General features: G+C 41.1%; 3 protein-coding genes and 1 non-coding gene across 5 annotated transcripts; 3 read left to right on the forward strand and 1 right to left on the reverse strand.

Moving 5' to 3' along the window:
- Positions 1-1,535: 1,535 nt before the first annotated feature.
- On the forward strand, positions 1,536-6,462 carry chadla (chondroadherin-like a). Its single transcript, XM_046415824.1, has 10 exons — positions 1,536-1,691; positions 1,980-2,174; positions 2,289-2,450; positions 2,576-2,721; positions 2,888-3,126; positions 3,222-3,487; positions 4,230-4,566; positions 4,696-5,048; positions 5,642-5,808; positions 6,081-6,462. The coding sequence occupies exons 1-10, from the start codon at positions 1,536-1,538 to the stop codon at positions 6,376-6,378; spliced, it is 2,319 nt and encodes a 772-aa protein (XP_046271780.1). The 3' UTR covers positions 6,379-6,462.
- Positions 6,463-6,767: 305 nt separating this feature from the next.
- trnaq-cug lies at positions 6,768-6,839 on the forward strand. Its single transcript has one exon. It is a non-coding gene; the product is annotated as a tRNA-Gln (tRNA).
- Positions 6,840-6,979: 140 nt separating this feature from the next.
- rbx1 (ring-box 1, E3 ubiquitin protein ligase) lies at positions 6,980-9,562 on the forward strand. Its single transcript, XM_046416502.1, has 5 exons — positions 6,980-7,133; positions 7,973-8,051; positions 8,142-8,212; positions 9,126-9,211; positions 9,397-9,562. Exons 1-5 carry the CDS (start codon positions 7,056-7,058, stop codon positions 9,407-9,409), a joined length of 327 nt encoding a protein of 108 aa, XP_046272458.1. The 5' UTR covers positions 6,980-7,055; the 3' UTR covers positions 9,410-9,562.
- Positions 9,563-11,209: 1,647 nt separating this feature from the next.
- On the reverse strand, positions 11,210-18,594 carry st13 (ST13 Hsp70 interacting protein). Of its 2 annotated transcripts, none has more exons than XM_046415674.1 (13): positions 18,437-18,594; positions 17,890-18,029; positions 17,349-17,397; positions 17,035-17,125; positions 16,366-16,439; positions 16,170-16,236; positions 15,966-16,050; positions 15,684-15,794; positions 14,911-15,013; positions 14,544-14,660; positions 13,961-14,009; positions 13,714-13,802; positions 11,210-11,901 (listed from the first exon to the last, which is right to left on the reverse strand). In XM_046415674.1, exons 2-13 carry the CDS (start codon positions 17,997-17,999, stop codon positions 11,767-11,769), a joined length of 1,080 nt encoding a protein of 359 aa, XP_046271630.1. In that variant the 5' UTR covers positions 18,000-18,029; positions 18,437-18,594; the 3' UTR covers positions 11,210-11,766. The 2 variants fall into 2 exon arrangements, with proteins under 2 accessions (XP_046271630.1, XP_046271631.1); XM_046415675.1 differs by lacking the exon at positions 18,437-18,594 and adding an exon at positions 18,175-18,389.
- Between the last annotated feature and the right edge of the window lies 1 nt (position 18,595).

Raw genomic sequence — 18,595 nt, forward strand, 5'->3', positions numbered from 1 at the left:
GTCAGATTTGAACCTTTATTAGTATTCATCTAAAGAATACTAATATTTTCTGCTGAAATGTTCCCTTATTTGATGCAAGGAATTAAACATTAAACATGGTAAACTCACTACTTTGATGTTGTGTGTTCCGTTGTACTTTAGACACCGATTTGGTGTCCTGGCTGGTGTGATCCCGTTGTGTTTTGGAGTGGACAAGAGTTACTGAGGCTTGGTTACAGTGCTCAGTGACTGAGAAGGAATGTGGGCCAGGGGTGTAAAGAGGGGAGACCACTGGTTCCTGCCACACTTTGTACCCTCCCCTACTTTTTAGCATGCTTGGACAGACCTCATCCATCTTCACACTCAACCTTCATTTAGGTCCTGATTACCGCCTTTAAAGTTTTGTGACTGCATTGCCCTCAGATGTGAGCGTATCACTTTGACTGAATCTGTAGACATATCTGACATATCAACATGCGACAAAGCAATCAAAACCACTGCTGTGGTAACTGACACGACACTGGGTATCTCCAGGACCACATTTTGCTATGATAACAAACACACACAGACTCACAAGGTGAAAACAATGCTAGTCACTCACAGCTGATAATTTAAGACAGATTTTTAAGAGGTAATATCACAAAAACATACAGTATTACATTACATTACATTATTAGTACATTAATACTTTTTATTTTTTTTATTCCTACAAATACAACTAGAAGTTTTCATTCCTGCTCATTAACAGTGAGTTTATTTTTTTCATTTCTAATGTTTTGAACCACTCAAGGTTAAAAAAGTAGATAGCCCTGATGTTAGGTCAGTTTGTCACTTGTAGCAATCAAAAAAATGCAAATCTGTTGGACCGACAAATACAGTTGCTTGCTGCTCCCTCTGTTTCAGCCTCTGACTGGACGGAAAATGTAAAGCCAAGGTGTTAATTTGCAGTGAGGGGGCGCAGGGATCAGGGGTCCTCACAGAAGAATTTACCAAAGCCTTGTTTGTTAGCCAGCTGGACCGCAGACTGTAAGTACTGGACACAGTCAAGAGTGAAATGTCACTGGCAGATAACGGAAGCTTAATCTGGTAGAGTTACATATAGTACACCTTTAGTTAATGTTACCAAGCAAGCTGGGGCTGTGACACTCAAAGGTAAGCCAGTCTTTTTCTCCAATTTGTTTTCGAGGTTACACTTTTTATCTTTTTTAGGGCAATTTTCCAACTGATAAGCTTCTCTTTGTGGTGCTTTAAGAGTAGATTTGAGATATCGAGATGTAAATACAATATTTGACAACCAACAATAATGTTTTTAAATCTTTTTTCCCAAAGTATACAAATAAGAAAACAGCTCTTAAGCAATGTTCATATGTTATGTAGCAAGAGGGGAAAAAAAGCTTTCAAGAAATTAAATACAAGTACTAAATGATCACAAGTTTGAACAGTTAAACTTTCAACGTACATTAGGTTTAAAGGATCGGGTTGTTTAGGAGTTGAAGAGTTTTGACTGCAAGTTTTATTTTTTCATATGACTGTAACAATTGTTTTACTTTGCACAGATGCGTTTCTTCTCTGCAACCTTCCTGCTGATATCAGTAGTGAGTTTACCCGCTGAAGCGGGCAAATGTCCCAAAGTGTGCAGCTGTGACAGCACCAAACTCACGGTCGCCTGCATCGGCAAGAATTTAACTGAGGTTCCCCCAAGTATAGATGAGGTGAGGAATTCAAATGTAAAGTGTAGTAGTTCACTTCACACAACTGTTTGAGAAAGGAATGCTGAATGGCAGCTATGGACTGTACAGTTTTGCATTTCAGATGTTTCTTAAAGTTAAAACTTTATCAATCCAAAGGCAAATGTACAGTAGTTTAAGACCTCTTGTGTGTCATTCATACTGCTGTAAGTTGGAGATAAGTGTTCTGCTCTTTCTTCTCCCAGTCCCGACCTTTAATTGTGCATCACCTCTACCTCAGATACATCCTGTGGTCTGCTTTGTTTCTCACAGATTACAGTGCAACTCGACCTGAGGAATAACAACCTACAGGAGCTGTCCAGGGGAGCGTTCACCCTCACACCCTACCTCACCCACCTCAACCTGCAGCGTTGCAACATTATCAAGGTGAAGGAGGGTGCTTTCCGGTCTCTGGGTCGCGTGGTCTCCCTAAACCTGGCTTATAACAAAATTGATGTCCTTTACCAAGTAAGTGGAGAAAGCAAAAACTGCAGTTGACATTTTTCCATTTTGGAAAAACATTTTGGATATATGAGATTATTTCTTTTGCTTCCCGCACTCCTCATTTTACCTCTAACCTGACTACAGGAGTCGTTTGATGGCCTCTCCTCCCTGAAGGAACTGCACCTGGACCATAACCGTGTGGAGGAGATCCAGCCTGGAGCCTTTGCACAGCTTGGTTTCCTCAACATGCTGGCCCTCACCCACAATCAGCTAGTTTACATCCCCAACATGGCCTTCCAGGTACTCAGACTTATTATTATAAACTGATACAAATGCAGGAAACTGCTTTGCTCACATACTGCACAGACGCTTCACAATGGATGAGTATATTTGGCAATCACACAGAGGTCTGACTCCTCTTGCAGGGCCTGAACAACATTAAGTGGCTCCGTCTTAGCCATAACTCCCTGAACAACTTGGCCCCTGAGGCGTTCACTGGACTGTTCACCCTCAGCCGCCTCAGCCTGGACCACAATGAGCTGCAGTTCTTCCCCACTCAGACCATGAACAGGTGAAACAATCTGGTGGTTGACATTTATCTCAGCCCTGTTGCCTAAGAGCAGCCCCACAGAGCTGCAGACAGGCTGTGGACATTTTGTCTTGTTTGAAGTTAAGAGTTGGTAGATTTTATATTCAAGTCATTCAACTTTTTACTCGACTCTCTCCTCCCTGTGAAGACTGCGAGAGGTCACACGCCTGGACATGAGCCACAACCCCATGATCTACCTCGGAGAAGAATCCATCTCTATGCTGAAACTCACACACCTCTACCTTGACCACATGTCCCTTCAGGACTTGTCAGATCAGGCTTTGTCCGGCGCCCCCCTCCTCTCCCACTTGGACCTCAGCCACAATCAACTTCGTTATCTGGAGCCTCTGTCAGGCCCCAAGCAGCTGCGGAGCCTCAACCTGACAGGTACAACGCTGTTCTCACATTTTTCATTAGTACAGTTTTAGACATGAATAAAAGAAATTTTTAATACATACCTATTATCATTCATTTTCTTCAAGGCAACCCGGTCTACTGTAACTGCTACATGCGGCCCCTGAAGGTGTGGGCTCGTGTCGGTGGTGTGAAGCTGCTGGGAGTGTGTGCTGGACCTCCTCACCTCTCAGATGAGCCGCTGCAGACCGTGGCTCCTCTGGATCTGCGCTGCCGCAGTCGGGGGGAGACACTAAAAGATGAATTTGAGAAGGATGATGAGAGCACAGGAAGTCCCCCACCCACAGCCAAGCCCAAGCAGAAAGTCAAGTGTCCAGTTAACTGTGACTGTGACGTGAGTGTTTTCTGTGGGGGCCGCACTGGTGACAGAAACAAAATTTCTCCTTTGTGGGGCAGATTTTGTCCACTTACACCAGTATTAAGTCATAGTACACGTCCAACATTAGCCACTTTCTAGAAAAAATGGCACACAAAGAAAACTGTTACTTGACATTAAGTGGCTTTGTACGTACAAAGTGTTACCTACAGTTTTCATTTGTAGATTAAGATTTTACGTAATAAGAGCCTATGATCAACCTTAAAAGTTGATAGATTGCAACTGATTAAATTGTTCCACAGATAAAGAAGTTATCCACTTTGACCAGCCACAACACTGAAATACTGCACACACACTTATGTAGCCCACAACTTTACTGTTTTCATTCACTCTCACCTGTCTTATTCGCCATGGATTCTCTGCTGCAAAAGTCAGCTGTTTATAGTGAGAAAAGCTCTAAGAACTTGTAACAAATTTGTCAACTAGACAGCAAGGTGAAAATAGTGTAATAATTAGCAACTAAAGAGTCAGATGAATTCCAGGAGATAGAGAAGACTAAAAACAGCTAAAAGGAGAGCAGATATTGGACTTTGCTAAAAACTTCGGCATATCAACTTAAAATGTAGTAATATCTCAAAGCTGTGTTCACAGTTTGTTTCACTGCTGGCAAATGTCTGAATGCTTTGTGCAGCACTGTCTATAAATCCCAACTAGATGTATTTTTAATAATAATATTACATTTTGACTTGACCCTCCCCAGATTGAAGCCCAACACGCCACATGTGAGGGTCGAGGTCACACCAAAGTCCCGCGAGGTTTCCCCACCAAGACGCAGCTGCTTGATCTCCGCAGCAACCACTTCCACTACCTTCCTGCCAACAGCTTCCCAGGCACCAGCCAAGTTGTTTCTCTTCACCTGGAGTTCTGCAAAATCCATGAAATCGAAGGTGGTGCCTTTCGAGGTATGAAGAACCTACTTTATTTGTATCTTTCTGATAATGACCTCACTTCCTTGGATCGTGAAGCCTTTGCTGGAGTTCCCGAGCTCACCTACCTGCACCTGGAGGGGAACAGGCTGACGCAGTTCCCTGGATCAGGTCAGTGGTTAGTCAAGTCTGGCTGTATACAAATTAAAGTTGCATGAATTTACAAGGTACATTTTATTAAAACACATACAAAGGAAACTAAAACAGATATGTTCTGTCTCTTTATTCTCTCTCGTGTAGCTCTGGCACTTTTACCAAGTCTGTTTGTGTTACACCTGGAGCGAAATGCCATTTCCAAACTAGAGCCCACTGGTTTGCTGTCCTCAGTCACCCCTAAGCTTAAGGAACTTTACTTGACCAATAACACCATAACATCCATTGCCAAGGGTGCCCTGGACTCTACTTTCCTAGGTACACTTCACCTGGATTCAAATCAGCTGACAGAGATGCCTACCTACGCTTTGACAGAGGCCCCTAACCTGGAGGAGCTCAAACTCTCCCAGAATTCAATTCGATGGGTCGGACCAAATGCATTCCAGCGCATATCCCAAAGTCTAAAGAGGCTGTACATGGATCAGATGGGAATGGAGAAGGTATAACAGGCCTTATTTCAATTAAGAGGACAAAAAAGAAAAAGTCCACAGCTACGCTTAGGCTCACATGCTGCACTTTATGTGACTAAATGCTAATGCTAGCATACCAATACACTTACACTGATAATGCTAACATGCTGATGTTACGCAGGTATAATATTTAGCATGTTCATTGTCTTAGCTTAGCCTGTTAGCATGCTAACATTTTCTAATTAGCACTAAAGACAAAGTACAGCTGAGTCTGATCTTAATGTCATTAGTTTTGCAGGTGTTTGTTCATAAACCAGATGAAATATTGACCTCTTGATGGCACTAATGGCAGTGCATCCAATAGCTGTTAATACATGTCTCCAAAAATCAAAATGTGAACCTCATGGTGGCACTAGAGCAAATGTCAGAGGATCACCAAAGTCAGTAAGTTTCTTCCTGTGGAGATCATAAATGTCTGTACAAAAGTTACTTCCATGGCTAAAAACATTGCTATGGCCATTTGGGGAAATCCATGTTATGTCACTATCACACTGGTTGCTGCTTCAATGTAACCACTTCTGCTGTAACATCTGCCTGTCCCACTGAATTTTTGCACCACCCAGATTTCCAGGGATGCTCTAGCAGGGTTGGGCCCTGTGCTGAGGGCTCTCACTTTGAAAGGAAACCAGCTGGAGGAGCTTCCTGACCTGAGCCCACTCACTGGCCTGGAGGTGGTTGACCTGGAGGACAACCCCCTGCTATGTGACTGTTCTCTGCTGCCACTACGCAGGTCAGTTCAGAGTTTACAAGGTTTAGAAAATCATTTGGCAGAGACATCATTTCAGGAATGGGTTGAGATGTTATAAGCAAATAAACTGAAATTGTATACTTGCGTTACTGCTCAAGTGTCAATTCCTATAAATTGCCAGGGAGCTATTTCTTAAGGATCAAGAAAGCATAGTAATCAGTTCACCTAGATTAGCAACTAAGTCACATTATTAACAATAATAACAGTTATTTAACTGGTTGCTCTTTGTCTCCCTTTGTCTCTTTGTCTCTAAGGTGGATGGAGAATGTAACTTTGCAGGTGATTGCTACCTGTGGTCATCCTCCTGAGATCAGAGGTCAGAAGGTCCAGGACATCCATGTCTTCAGATCCTGCCCAGAAAGCATCTCCCCTCCAGATGAGAAGGTTGTTGTAGACCCCGGACCTGCAAAATTGAAGAAACCCAAAGCCAGCATCTCAAGGGCCCCTGGAGTCAAGGTTAAGCCTGCCAAACCCAAAGCTAAACTATCCAAACCAACCAAGAACAGGCCTCCTGTGACGCAGAGATTGACGAAGAACAAGAAGACACTATAATAAACGAATATAACAGTCATTCCTGGTATCATATCATGAGTTTGATTTTGCAATCTGATGGACTTCTTTTCCTTTTCAATAAAGAATTTAAGATTACAACTCTGTGTGGAGTTCACATGTTTTTTTTGCTGTCTGAACATAGTGAACACAAAATGAAAGAAAAAAGCAACAATGCAACAATTGATCAGATTAGTTTGCCATTCAAAGAGAGCATCTTCAATAATATTGAATATTATATTATACAAGACAGTCCCATTGAACATTTAGTTAGGTTGCCAAGATCATCTCGGAAAAACTACAGTGAATAATGATAATAAATGAATGAGCATTGACCGCCATACATACCTGCAAACTAATAAGATCATCCAAGTCGTTCTTTACATAACAGCGGTTCCATGGTGTAATGGTTAGCACTCTGGACTCTGAATCCAGCGATCCGAGTTCAAATCTCGGTGGAACCTGAAGTTTTTTTGATGTTTTTTCTCTCTTCACTTAAAGTTAAGTTAGAAAAAGTTAAAAGTTAAAAAAAAATATATATTTTTTTTCAGAAATATAATCAATACTTCACCAGAGTCATCACAAACAAGTATAATCACAGATTAACACTTACCTTAATACACTGACGGAAATTATGTTTCTTCCGGGAAGCATTCTCGTCACGCAAACCTCCATTCAAGATGGCAGCAGCTATGGATGTAGATACGCCGAGCGGCACAAACAGTGGAGCCAGCAAGAAGCGGTTTGAAGTGAAGAAGGTATAGATGTTTCAAGTAAAGTATTGTTGTAGTTTAAATACGTTTTGTATTCTGCCTGCAGGCCCAAATATTCGCTAACACGGCTCACTGCCACTAATTTAACTAATCACTGTTAGCATTACAGCGCTAACTGTAGCCTAACGTTAAGCCAAGTACCCACTTAGCTGTTAGCCTACCTGAAACAGGGCATGAATTTGCACTTCTCCTTTTAGCACTAACGTTAGCTTAGATGAATAACATGAACCTATGTCGATATGGTGGAGATCACCAACCCTTCGCATTGTGTCATCTTCTAACAAATAGCCATATTAAAGTCATTGTTAAACCTTAACTACAAACAAAGCTCTTGACTCCGCGAGTCAGTTAGCCTAGCATGAGCTAAAACGCATTTACCGCAACTGTTAGCTTCTACAGAGAGTCAAAACCAGGAGTCGATAGCCTCCTCCTAATGTGATACCAAACTATATGATTGATGAGTCCTGTAAACGTTGTGCGTAGAGTCATTTGGTAAATAACTGTTTTAAACGCCAACAGCATAAACCGATCAAACATGTTGAGGACCCCATATTTTTAATATGGTACAATCATACATAGTAATATCATAATGACAGCAAACGGTGTGTACGGCTGGACAGTTACTGTTTCCACATTGTGTGCTGTGCAGCTCAAATGAGACAAGAACATGTTAAAATGTTACTATAATATAAAATATGTATTTTGAATGTACTTGTGAATTTCTGATTTAATAACATTGTCATTTCATTTCTATGTCACTGTCAACATGATCACCTGCAGTAAATGTTCTCTAATGTTGGTTTGTGATTCTGATTTTCCACCAGTGGAATGCTGTGGCTCTGTGGGCCTGGGACATTGTGGTGGATAACTGTGCAATCTGTAGGAACCACATCATGGATCTCTGTAAGTTTGCTTTCACACAGTTTTGCACATGCCTTCATCAGTCTGTTTCGTAAATTTGAATTGCTGACACATTTCTCTCTCCTTCATCAGGTATAGAGTGCCAGGCCAACCAAGCTTCTGCAACCTCTGAGGAATGCACTGTAGCCTGGGGTGTCTGCAATGTGAGTTTCCATGCTTGCCTCTAATATACATCACTGGTTAGGTCTGTTACCACTGTGACACTTGTTTTTATGCCTTTTATGCTGGCGACAGGTGAGCCTGGAAATATTGTGAAATATAAGTGTCCACTTGAGTTGAGGATGAACAGATTAGATTTTAGGTGGTCAGATGTCAATGTGATCTCAGAAAACACATTTTTGACCATATCTCAAATTCATATGTTAACAGAATTTCACACTCAAATGTCTAATGGGATAAAATGATGAATACATTTTTTATAGAAAAATCAGCCATCAACTTCACTGTGAAACCATGTTTTCTGTCCATTATTCAACACCATAAGTCAGGAGCAAAAGGATGGATTGTGACCATATTTCACATTTGGTCAGATACTGAATTGGTAATGCAAATCTTTAAGTTAAGCATCCTGCTTTTAGAATTTATAGCCTCTTTTTGTTTAAAATCAGCTTTATTGGCCAAGTATGTGAACGCACAGATGAAGTTTGATTATTTCTCTCAATGAACTCACACACTAATGTACATGCAGCAGTAGTCCACCACAAGCTCATTGGTTTTACTGATATTGGACTTCACGTGATTGTCATTACACCATGTGATGGAGCTCTCTATCAGTAAAAATAGTCTGTAATCGAAGATAGCATGTTTCTCAATAGAAATTATTTATGTGTCAATATAGTGATGATTTCCATTTTTTGTTTGATGGGTTTTCCATCGTGGACAGTTCCTGCCTTTTTTGTTTTTGTATCACCTCAGTTGTTATTCTAAGCAAGCTGAGCTAATACTAAAGTGTGATGTTTTAGTTCCACTGAGCTGCTGCCCTCACCTGTTTGTGCTCAGCTGTACGGCACGTGTGTTCACGCGTCTTTCTACACTGTTTTTGTTTTTCCTCCTCAGCATGCTTTCCATTTCCACTGTATCTCTCGCTGGCTGAAAACCAGACAGGTGTGCCCTCTGGACAACAGGGAGTGGGAGTTTCAGAAGTGAGTATCAGTACTTCATGGTGTGGTTACCGATGTATGGCTTTGTGTATCATTCTAACAGTTCAGTGAATCTTTGATTGCTTATTCATTACCTGAGACAATGACTAATTGTGAATATTTCTTGAAATGAACATGTGCATTGACATTAGATCGTCTTTCTCTCTCCATTTGTCTTCTTTTTGCAGATATGGACATTAGCTGTATTATTGTTGGTCATTTTCTTGGCTATTGCAAGAGTCACACTTACTGCTTCTGTTCTCTCCCGCTTGTAAACAAGTTGTTATTTTACACCCATGTTTGTTTTGGTATATTGTAAGTATACAAATAAAAATGAATGTTGTCACAAAAAAACTTGTTTTACTTGTTCAGCTGGTAGGGATTTCTGATTCTTCGGTGTGCTTGTTCTTGAGCCACAGACTGCATTTAATGATGATAGCTTTTGCTGAAAATAACATGGGTCAACGTTCAGTTTGGTCTTCTGCAGGAACTCACTTCATTATTAGTTTAACTACATGTTGGTGGATAAAAAGAGCTGTCCTCAGCAATGAGAATTTGCTCTGTAAGATCAGCTTTGATTCAGAGCTCCATGAGAGCCAAAGTGACCATGTGTTACAGAGCAGTAATCCCCTGGCTGAAAGACTGATGTCGGGGTGGATTAAGTAGCCTGGTGAGCCACTCTCCCTCTGGGCCCGATTCATACTACAACCGCCTGCAGGTACTCACTTTTACATTCATTTTCTGTTAAAAATTGCTATCTGCTGAAAGACAATTAAAGCCAGCATGTGCCTGAAATACAACAACCCAATTAGGCTCACAGCCAACAACTACTTTTGTTGATCATAACTAAAACTATTTTGATAAAATAATTGAAGTCATTTTCAAGCAAGAAGTTCCACTATTTTCCTAGTTAGTTTTATATAATTTAATTGTAGAATTGCTTCCTTTAATCATTTCTGTAATAGAATATCTGCAGAGGAAGCAATCCAATGACAAACCTTGGGTGCTATGAAATTATAATGGGCATTTGTAACTGTTTTGATATTTTAGTGAGCAAATGATTGAGAGGAAAAACAGCTTATTGATTGATAATGAAAATAATTGCTCATTTCAGCCCTATTATTGAATAATGCATTAATTATGGTTTGAACCATTTGAGCTGATGTCAGTGTCACCCCACAACTACCCCGTTTAGTCGAACAAGTGTCATGATTATGAGAATGTTTCTTCAAGTGAGGAAATGTTGAAAGTCAACCAAACAACACATCCATTTATGCTAAAAACACCAACTGACACAATCAGCCACAACATAGGATCTCCTGCCTAATACTGAGGCTACCGGGTCCCTCACTGCCAAAACAAAGGCCACTGCCCTCAGGGAGCACCATTTCCATGAAGAGGTGTACTTGTTCAGCAACAGTGTTTAGATAGGCGGTACGTGTCAAAATAACATCCATATGAATGTCAGGATACAAGGTTTCCCAGCAGAACATCGGCCAAGGCATCACACTGCAACCCTGTTGCCGGTTCACTGGTTTTCCTTCCTTGACCCCCTTTTGGTAGGTGCTGACCACCGCAGCCCGGAACATCCCACAAAAGCTGCAGTGACTGCGCTGACCCAGTCGTTTAGCCATCACAATTCATCCCTTGTCAAAGTCACTCAGATCCTTCCGCTTCCAACATATCAATGCCAAAATGTTCACTTGTTGCCTCACATATCCCACCCACTGCCAGGTGCCATTGTAACGAGATTATCACTTTTGTTCACTTCACCTATCAGTTTTCATAACATTATGTCTGATCAGTGTATATACAAGCTGCTGGTTTCAGTGTGCTGCTTGAAAAACTTCTTGAAAAATCTCCTGTTTTCTCAGTTCAATAGATGAGAAACAGCAGCTGGAAAAAAAAAACTGTTCAAAAGTATTTGGTTATTCTATAAAATCGGTTAAGCCTGGCTGTACAAGATGAAGTGTAGTGAAGCAGAAAGGAATGTCAAACCTGTTTTGCAGCAACAGAGGTTTTATTATTGTGATTCATTTTTCCCAACAGGTTCAGACATCAAGATCAACAACTTTCTTTTTTGAATTAAGAATAGATCTGTTAACAAAAATGTATGAACAGTTGTGTGTGAGAGTTCGGCTCTGTTCAGAGAAAAAAAAAATCCAGTAGCTATATACCATAAAGACATATTAAATGGCTGTAAAAATATTTGTGATCTTAGCATTTTAATGCAGGAGCTCCCAGTTTAGCTTTTCCAGATACAGGTTAAGAAATGTCAACCTGTGGTTAAGTGAAGTCCCAGCTGAGACGAGTCAGAAAAGGTTGTCAGACCTGACTCCTAACCATGGGGTTGCTTTGTTGAGACGCTGCTAAGTGCTAACAGGCGGATTAAGAACATTTAAGAAGTTGCCCAGCTTTCTCTCCATCACACCAATTAACCCTTCACCCACTCCCATGTTTGATCTGCACACAGTGGAATAATTGTTGAAAAGTGTTGTGGCTCTCCAGACTGATGCACCACGTTTCCACTCTCCCCTCAGCTTTGGTCTTTTTCCCGTCTATGGCTGTGGCGGAGCTCCAAATTTGGCACTCAGCTTGGTGACGAGAGCCATGATTTTGGGGTTGTTCTGGTACTTGGCGATGTTGGCCGGGTTCTGTGCCACATCCTGGAAGGCAGCCATCACCTCGGGGTCCTGGAGTTATATACGGATAAACAGGGTCACCTTTATTCACATACTGCCATGTCCGAATTAGCTTTAAAGGGAAGTGAAATGAAAAACACATTTTCGAATCTCTACTCTCTAACGCACTTCCACTTTGAAAAATCCACTTTTTCAGTTTTGTCTCTCAGCTTCCTGCTGCTTTTCCTGGCTCAAGTAAATCAAAGTAAATAAGTTTAATAAATATTCTTGCTTGGGAATGATCATTAATAAAGATCGTAATGACAAAGAAATCAAAGAAATGAAGAAATGACAAAATCCAAATTTACAAGGCAATCACTTAATTACCTGGAGAGTGGGCCAATTTCTCTTATTCTGTCAAAGCAGACATACAGATCCTCTACATAAGGACACCAAGCGCAAAATGTTTTTTGCTTTGAACAGATTAAGAGTGGGGCAGAGCAAATTGACGTTTCATTACTACTGTTTGTTTATTTAGTCAGGTAGGCTTGTTAAAACTATTTTAGTTGAATTTATTTATTTGATTCCAACGACATGCTCAAGCCATTTTCCCTTCGTTTTTTGTGAATCTAAAGTTTCCGACGACTGTACAACTGACTCAAACAATGAAAGACGATATTTCAGCAAAAGCTGTGTGGTGATTTCTGCTTAAACTTTGATTTTTAAACTTGATTGCTGTATATTCAATCAGGAATATTATAATAACGATATATCATTTATATCCCTGAAAGATTTGAAACCAAGTTTTCAGGAAATGTAAGTGCTATCTAAACAACAATAATTAAATATAACACACTCAGACACTTGTTAAAAAGACACTCCAACAGTTAAATGTTCACTAGGAGCAATACGGCAGTGTTAAAGGTGTCTCGATATGAAAAATGCCCTTTTCATGTGCCTGTATGACTCTACCATTTATTGGTACATTAGTAAAATTCTATTTTCATAAAGCCCACTCAACCTTTTCTTCAGTTTTAAATCAGAATGACTCATTTCACAGTTAGGGGCACATGCAAAATTCTGGTACATTGTGATGACCGATGTGGCGCAGTCTATCCATCCCCTCCTCCTGTCATAGAAAACCCTTCAGGCCTACACCAGTTCTTACTGTAGCTGCACTGGCAGCAATAACTCTATACAGAGGGGAGACTGTGGGTGAGTACAACTACTCCAAAACTTTTACCCAAGTCTGCACACACATTTTCTGACTGTGAGGACAAGAGCAGGACCGACATCACAGTTAGATGGGTTGAATGGCGGTAATGTAAATGATTCCAACCAGGAAAACACTGCTGTCTTCTGGGTAGAAAACAGATGGAGCTTACAGAGTGTGCCTTTAATAGCGCTGTGCCTGTGAGAGTGTTTTAGTTGTTCTGTATACCCCTCTAGCTTTTAAATCTCTTGATGGGGACAACAGATTAATGCATCCAAGTCTAGCTCTAATACACATGTTCTGGTGTGTGCAATTAAAACACGTCCCATCTCATCATCATCGTTGCATAAATGGAGATGATGATTTTGTATTTGTTGTCTACTTCTTACTCTTTGTGTGGAAAATACTGTACGTCTCAGTGGGTTAACTGTTCACAGAGCCTTCACAGTGTTTAAAGCTGTGTTTGATATCAATTGTAGCATTAGTGTGCTTTAGAGGTGCAGGTAGGTGGATGTGGCCTTTGAACAGAACCAAGATGGTTGTTTCCCCTTGTTTCCAGTCTTTATGCTAAGGTTACCATTTTCTGGCTAGTTTCATATTTACCATACACACGAGAGTGGTATCAATCTATCAAAGAAACAAAACATGTAACAGCTGAGCAGGTGAATCACCTTCATGGCGTTGAGCAGCTCAGGATCCTTCAGGAACTCTCCGAGACCAGGCATGCCAGCTGGGCCTCCGCCTGGGAACCCAGCAGCACCTGCAGAACAGCAGTGAGACTCATTAACAATAGCAACACTCACTACTGCACTTGGAGGTGCAATCACATCCACAGTGAAAATGATATCTCAATACCATTGAGATGAGTGTCAGTTTCATCCCATCATGCAATGACCCGGCTTGTTTCAAATCTCTTACCTGGGAAGAATCCTCCTGCTCCTGTCCCAAACTGTCGTGCTTCCTCCTCCTGTTGAGGGACAAAAGGATGAGTTTGGAGTTTATCAGCGTCACGAGAATTCAGGAGTTGCATGTGGTTTCTTCTGTTTATGAGGCTTAGGGAAGACTGCTATTGTAAAAATGTTCATGATGAATGAAGGTGACGTAGAGATGGGAGGTGGGACAGTACCTGACCGTCTGACTAACCCCTTCACTGAACAACAATCTGTCCAAACCCAGCTTAACAACCACAGCACAATAGCATAACACAACACAACACAAGAGCATATGTGTAAGGAATGGATTAAACAGTGTATCTTCTGTTATAACTTGAGTTCCAAATGTTAGCATGTGTATCTAGCTAACAGAAGTAACCCAGTGTGATTTTTTTTTTTCAATACAAAAAAGCTTACTTAATAATGGTACATCTAATGCACCGTTTTTGCTCACTGTGTGGTGTGAGAAAACTTGATGGATGTACCAATGGGAACTAGCATGTAGAATTGTTCAAAGTAAAGAGCCATTTCCTTTTTTTCTGAAATAAGAAACCCCCACAGCAACTCACCCTCTGAGCCCGCGCATGCTCCTCTCTGGCTTTCTTTATCCGTTCTTGTTTATCCCTGATCTCCTTCTCTTCTCTCTTGCGCTCATATTTGCGTCTGTGCTCCATGATTTTGTTAGCCTAATAAAGGAAAACGTGACAAGAATGACGAACCACAAACTCACAGGTTGGGAACCTCATCTTTGATTGCCTTTTTGCCATGAGGGGTTTCTACTCTGATCAAATTACTCATTTGCATCAGGATCATGTAAACACTAAAGGATCACACATGACAACTGTATCCTGAGCTTGAAATGCATTAAAATAACATTGCATTACAGTTAATGAAATGTCAAAAGTTATTTTTATTCCCTCTTCCCAGGTATTATACCTTAGGCTGGACTTCCTTCAGCAACGCACTGGCGGCCTCATCGTAGTCCAGTTTACAGGCTGTGGCCAGGTCTCTAGCTGCTTCCTCCCAGTGGCCCAGCAGCCTGCAGCAACACACACACACACAATATAGTACGGTCAGATGACGAACCAGATGGCTCAATCAGCACGGATGGCACAGAGAGACACTGTATCAATGTAATACTCAATGTAATATAATCTTTGTTGCAATCTGTGCCAGACTGTGATATCAATTTTGAGGCATATTTATACAGTGTAAATAAGAAAAAATAAAGTGAAAGCACAGCCACAATGTCCATCTGCGCTGCTCCCATGTTTTGAAATGTCAGTGAAACAAAAACAAGCTTCAGCCATGGCTAAACATTTTTTTTTACAATGTTTACAATGTAAATTCTGTGTCATTCCATGCTGAACTATGATTGGTTTGTTTGTAGGGTTGTGGCATCAGCTGCAATGAGAGAATCTCTTCCTACATTTCTGACGCAGTGAGGATTTTGATGCAGACCGTCCTTGGTTACCAAAGCAGCCGATGGTGGACGTGCCTCACAGATTTACTCACAAATGTCAAATTTCATCTAGAAATGGTCAAAAATCAAAACTTAACCTACGTTTGTAAAGGCTTGGTTAGTTAATCATGACAGTTCAGCTGCCTGCTGTCAAACAAGCTGAGGTGCGTTAGACCTCCGGCTGTTTGGCTATGCGTAAATGTGTAACTCGACCAACTTGACCATTTGGAAAGCATCTGGAGGATACCTGTGTGCTTTCCCCCTCCACTTGTAGGGCTGTGCAGAGTCTGGGTTGATGTGGATGGCTCTGTCACAGTCTCTTATGGCTGCGTTGGGTTTCTGCATCTGGATGAAGACACTAAAACAGAGAGAACAATTTATTGCAGTCATGGTCGTTAACAAGCAGTGTAACAGAAGGGTAGCTATTAAGCAAAGACATCAAGAGCCTTTAAATATGATTTAGTATTTTGATGAATGGGACTGTGACACAGCTGAATTATACTGAATGAAAGACACTGAGGACCCTCACCTTGCCCTTTTTGCATACAGGACAGCTAAGCAGGGGTTCAGCTTGATGGCTTCAGTAAAAAGATCCAGAGCTTTCTGCAGGTCACCTAAAAGAGAAAAAGAAATGAGTATCGGAGCTCATGCATCTAATTTCATTTTGAGCATCTCTCTGATCAAAACTGTGTCTGTATACACTTTTCACTTTCTGAACAGAATATCAACATACCGTCCCCTTGAGCGTTGATGGCTTCCATCTTCTTCTCATTGGCCTGGTCCATCATCTCCTCTGTGACCTGAGGAAATGTATGGACAGTCATGTTCAAATAAATCTTATCTCAAGTAGTAAAAGCTTAGTTATGCTGTTAACACAATTTCTTTTATTATACTCTTTGGGTTTCATAAGTTTCATAAGTAAATGTTACCTCAACGTTCTCAAACTCTCCCATCTCCTGTGGTTCATCAGTGTCTGGCTCGATCACTCCTTCATTGTCAATTTCTGAAAAAGAACATGGGTGATACAAACAATACAATACAAACAATCCTGAGTTGCACTTCACAATACTAAGGTTGGTTATTTTTAGAACCATTTTGGTAACATTTGGGAAAATTCTCATTAGACGAAAAAAGATACTTGACTTGCAAAGCAATGCATAAATATGGGGACATACAGTATACAAACTATACACACACTCAACTGAAAGCTTGGCAACATCTCTGCAAATACAACCTTGACCTGGAGACCTGTGCCTATACTTTCACCTTAAAGGAATAGTGCAACATTTTTGGAAAGTTTATTAGCTGTCTTGCTGAGGGTGAGAAGAGATGAATGAAATCATCTCATACTTATGCAGCTGAGGTCAGCGGCCACTTGGCTTAGCTTAGCATAAAATTAAAAACAGAGGGGAAAAGCTTGTCTGTCTCTATCAAAATGTACGCAAGTACACAAATAACGTGAGATGGAAGTTATCTTTGCTTCCTGCATGAACACAGAGAGCGCATATTTTCTTTAAAATGTTTACATGGCACCATATCTAATGTTTCTATTTTACCACAAGGAATTAAATAAACAAACAGAGATGGACATACAGTACCTATTTCACTCTCCTCACTCTCGGAGAGCACAGGAGGCTCAGGCTCAGGAGGTGAAGCTGACGTAGGTGGAGGACCACAAGGACAGCCACCCTGCAAGTAAGAGAGCACCAACCATAATGTGGCAAATGTGAAAACTTACAGGCTCTCACTGCACATACTATTCAACTCCAGATTTTTTATTGCATTTTCAGATTTGTCCCCAAACAAGTATCAGAAAACAAGGACTAATTAGAAACTTAAAGACAAAAAATAAAATACATCAAATCATCAAAGGTATACACAAATTGGTGTAATAACAGTTTTGATGTGTTACCTGGCATGAGTCCTTTGTCTCGGGTGGCGGAGGGATTGTTGCACCCATACTGCAATATAAAAAACAACAATTCAGCAAGCAATATGGATCCTGATTCTCCTGGTATTTTGTTTGCTAGAACCAGTAAATTATAGCTGTTTTGAGCAGTAAAATTACGATTGTGATTCATGACAGTTTATTGCAGACTAAATCTCTGGTCAACAATAACATCAGGAATGAAAATAGTTGTGATAGTGTAAATCCATCAATCAATGAATAAATAAATGCCCCCTTGTTCAATGAAGGGATTTGCGCGTTCTTGACTGACATTAGGTGAAATTATTCCTCTTTGTACACACCCGCACACAGCTTGTGGCCCATGGCCTGGTTTTTACGCAAGGGTTGGCGGGACTGGGCACGTGGAAAGCCTGTAGTCTGTACGAGACTTGAAGTACTTCAGTAACATAATGAATGAATGAATAAATACATGCACAGTCTTTTACACACCAACCCAGAGACACGCAAAGCTCGTTAACAGTTAGAGAAACCGAGGTATACTGACCTCTGCAACCAGGTCCGGAAGAAGCTCATCTCTGGAAGGTGCAGGGTCTCGGGTTTGGACTCGCACAGCTGCACGAAGCCCTTTAACTCTGTCACTTTTCGTGGGTCCATACTGCTCGGTTACGTCCAGCACACGGCGCGCTGCGTATGGGCAAAACCAGAGAGATAAACAACTTAGCCAAGTCTGGCTTTGTTTACACGCTCAGCTGCTAACGTTAATACCAGCCTCCTTATGATAGGTATGCTAACGTGCAGGGATTGAATGAGCGTGCGCTAATGTTCCGACCTCACTTTGTTCAGTCCACAAAAATCCAACAATACGTGATAATTACGCTCTAGCAATTAATTAACTTAATATGCACATTTAGCTTCGCATTAACGAATGCTTATATAATGGTTGCAAAGCAGAAGTTTCTAGAAATGTGAATCCGTCAGTGACGCGTTAACTGTTTGACGCATGACAACGTCGTTTGCTAGCTACAATATGATTAACAACGAACACTTCTAATCTACGGCCATACGTGTCAGCAAACGAAGGGGGGACACACCTGATCGAAGATGCACACAGATGACGCTCCAGAAGAAAATCCGCAGAGGGAGGTTGCTGTTGTTTTTTAAACGCCACAGCACAGCTTCACAAGTAGTGGCGTCGCTCCTGTGTTTTCATTCAGGCGAGTTGCCGGACAGACCGAACGAGGTCGCAGGAA

This window comes from Scatophagus argus, chromosome 16, assembly GCF_020382885.2.
Source record: "Scatophagus argus isolate fScaArg1 chromosome 16, fScaArg1.pri, whole genome shotgun sequence".
Lineage (NCBI taxonomy): Eukaryota > Metazoa > Chordata > Actinopteri > Scatophagidae > Scatophagus > Scatophagus argus.

What these genes read in the sequence shown, in the direction of transcription:
- chadla (XM_046415824.1), top strand. Translation starts at nt 1,536, where the DNA reads ATGCGTTTCTTCTCTGCAACCTTCCTGCTGATATCAGTAGTGAGTTTA. An exon ending in ATCAGATGGGAATGGAGAAG is followed by an intron (nt 5,049 to 5,641) that starts GTATAACAGGCC and finishes TGCACCACCCAG; the next exon opens with ATTTCCAGGGATGCTCTAGC. An exon ending in TCTCTGCTGCCACTACGCAG is followed by an intron (nt 5,809 to 6,080) that starts GTCAGTTCAGAG and finishes TTTGTCTCTAAG; the next exon opens with GTGGATGGAGAATGTAACTT.
- rbx1 (XM_046416502.1), top strand. Translation starts at nt 7,056, where the DNA reads ATGGCAGCAGCTATGGATGTAGATACGCCGAGCGGCACAAACAGTGGA. An exon ending in AGCGGTTTGAAGTGAAGAAG is followed by an intron (nt 7,134 to 7,972) that starts GTATAGATGTTT and finishes ATTTTCCACCAG; the next exon opens with TGGAATGCTGTGGCTCTGTG. An exon ending in TAGCCTGGGGTGTCTGCAAT is followed by an intron (nt 8,213 to 9,125) that starts GTGAGTTTCCAT and finishes TTTCCTCCTCAG; the next exon opens with CATGCTTTCCATTTCCACTG.
- st13 (XM_046415674.1), bottom strand. Translation starts at nt 17,999, where the DNA reads ATGGACCCACGAAAAGTGACAGAGTTAAAGGGCTTCGTGCAGCTGTGC. An exon ending in AGACAAAGGACTCATGCCAG is followed by an intron (nt 17,126 to 17,348) that starts GTAACACATCAA and finishes TCTTACTTGCAG; the next exon opens with GGTGGCTGTCCTTGTGGTCC. An exon ending in TGGAGGGGGAAAGCACACAG is followed by an intron (nt 15,014 to 15,683) that starts GTATCCTCCAGA and finishes GTGTTGCTGCAG; the next exon opens with GCTGCTGGGCCACTGGGAGG.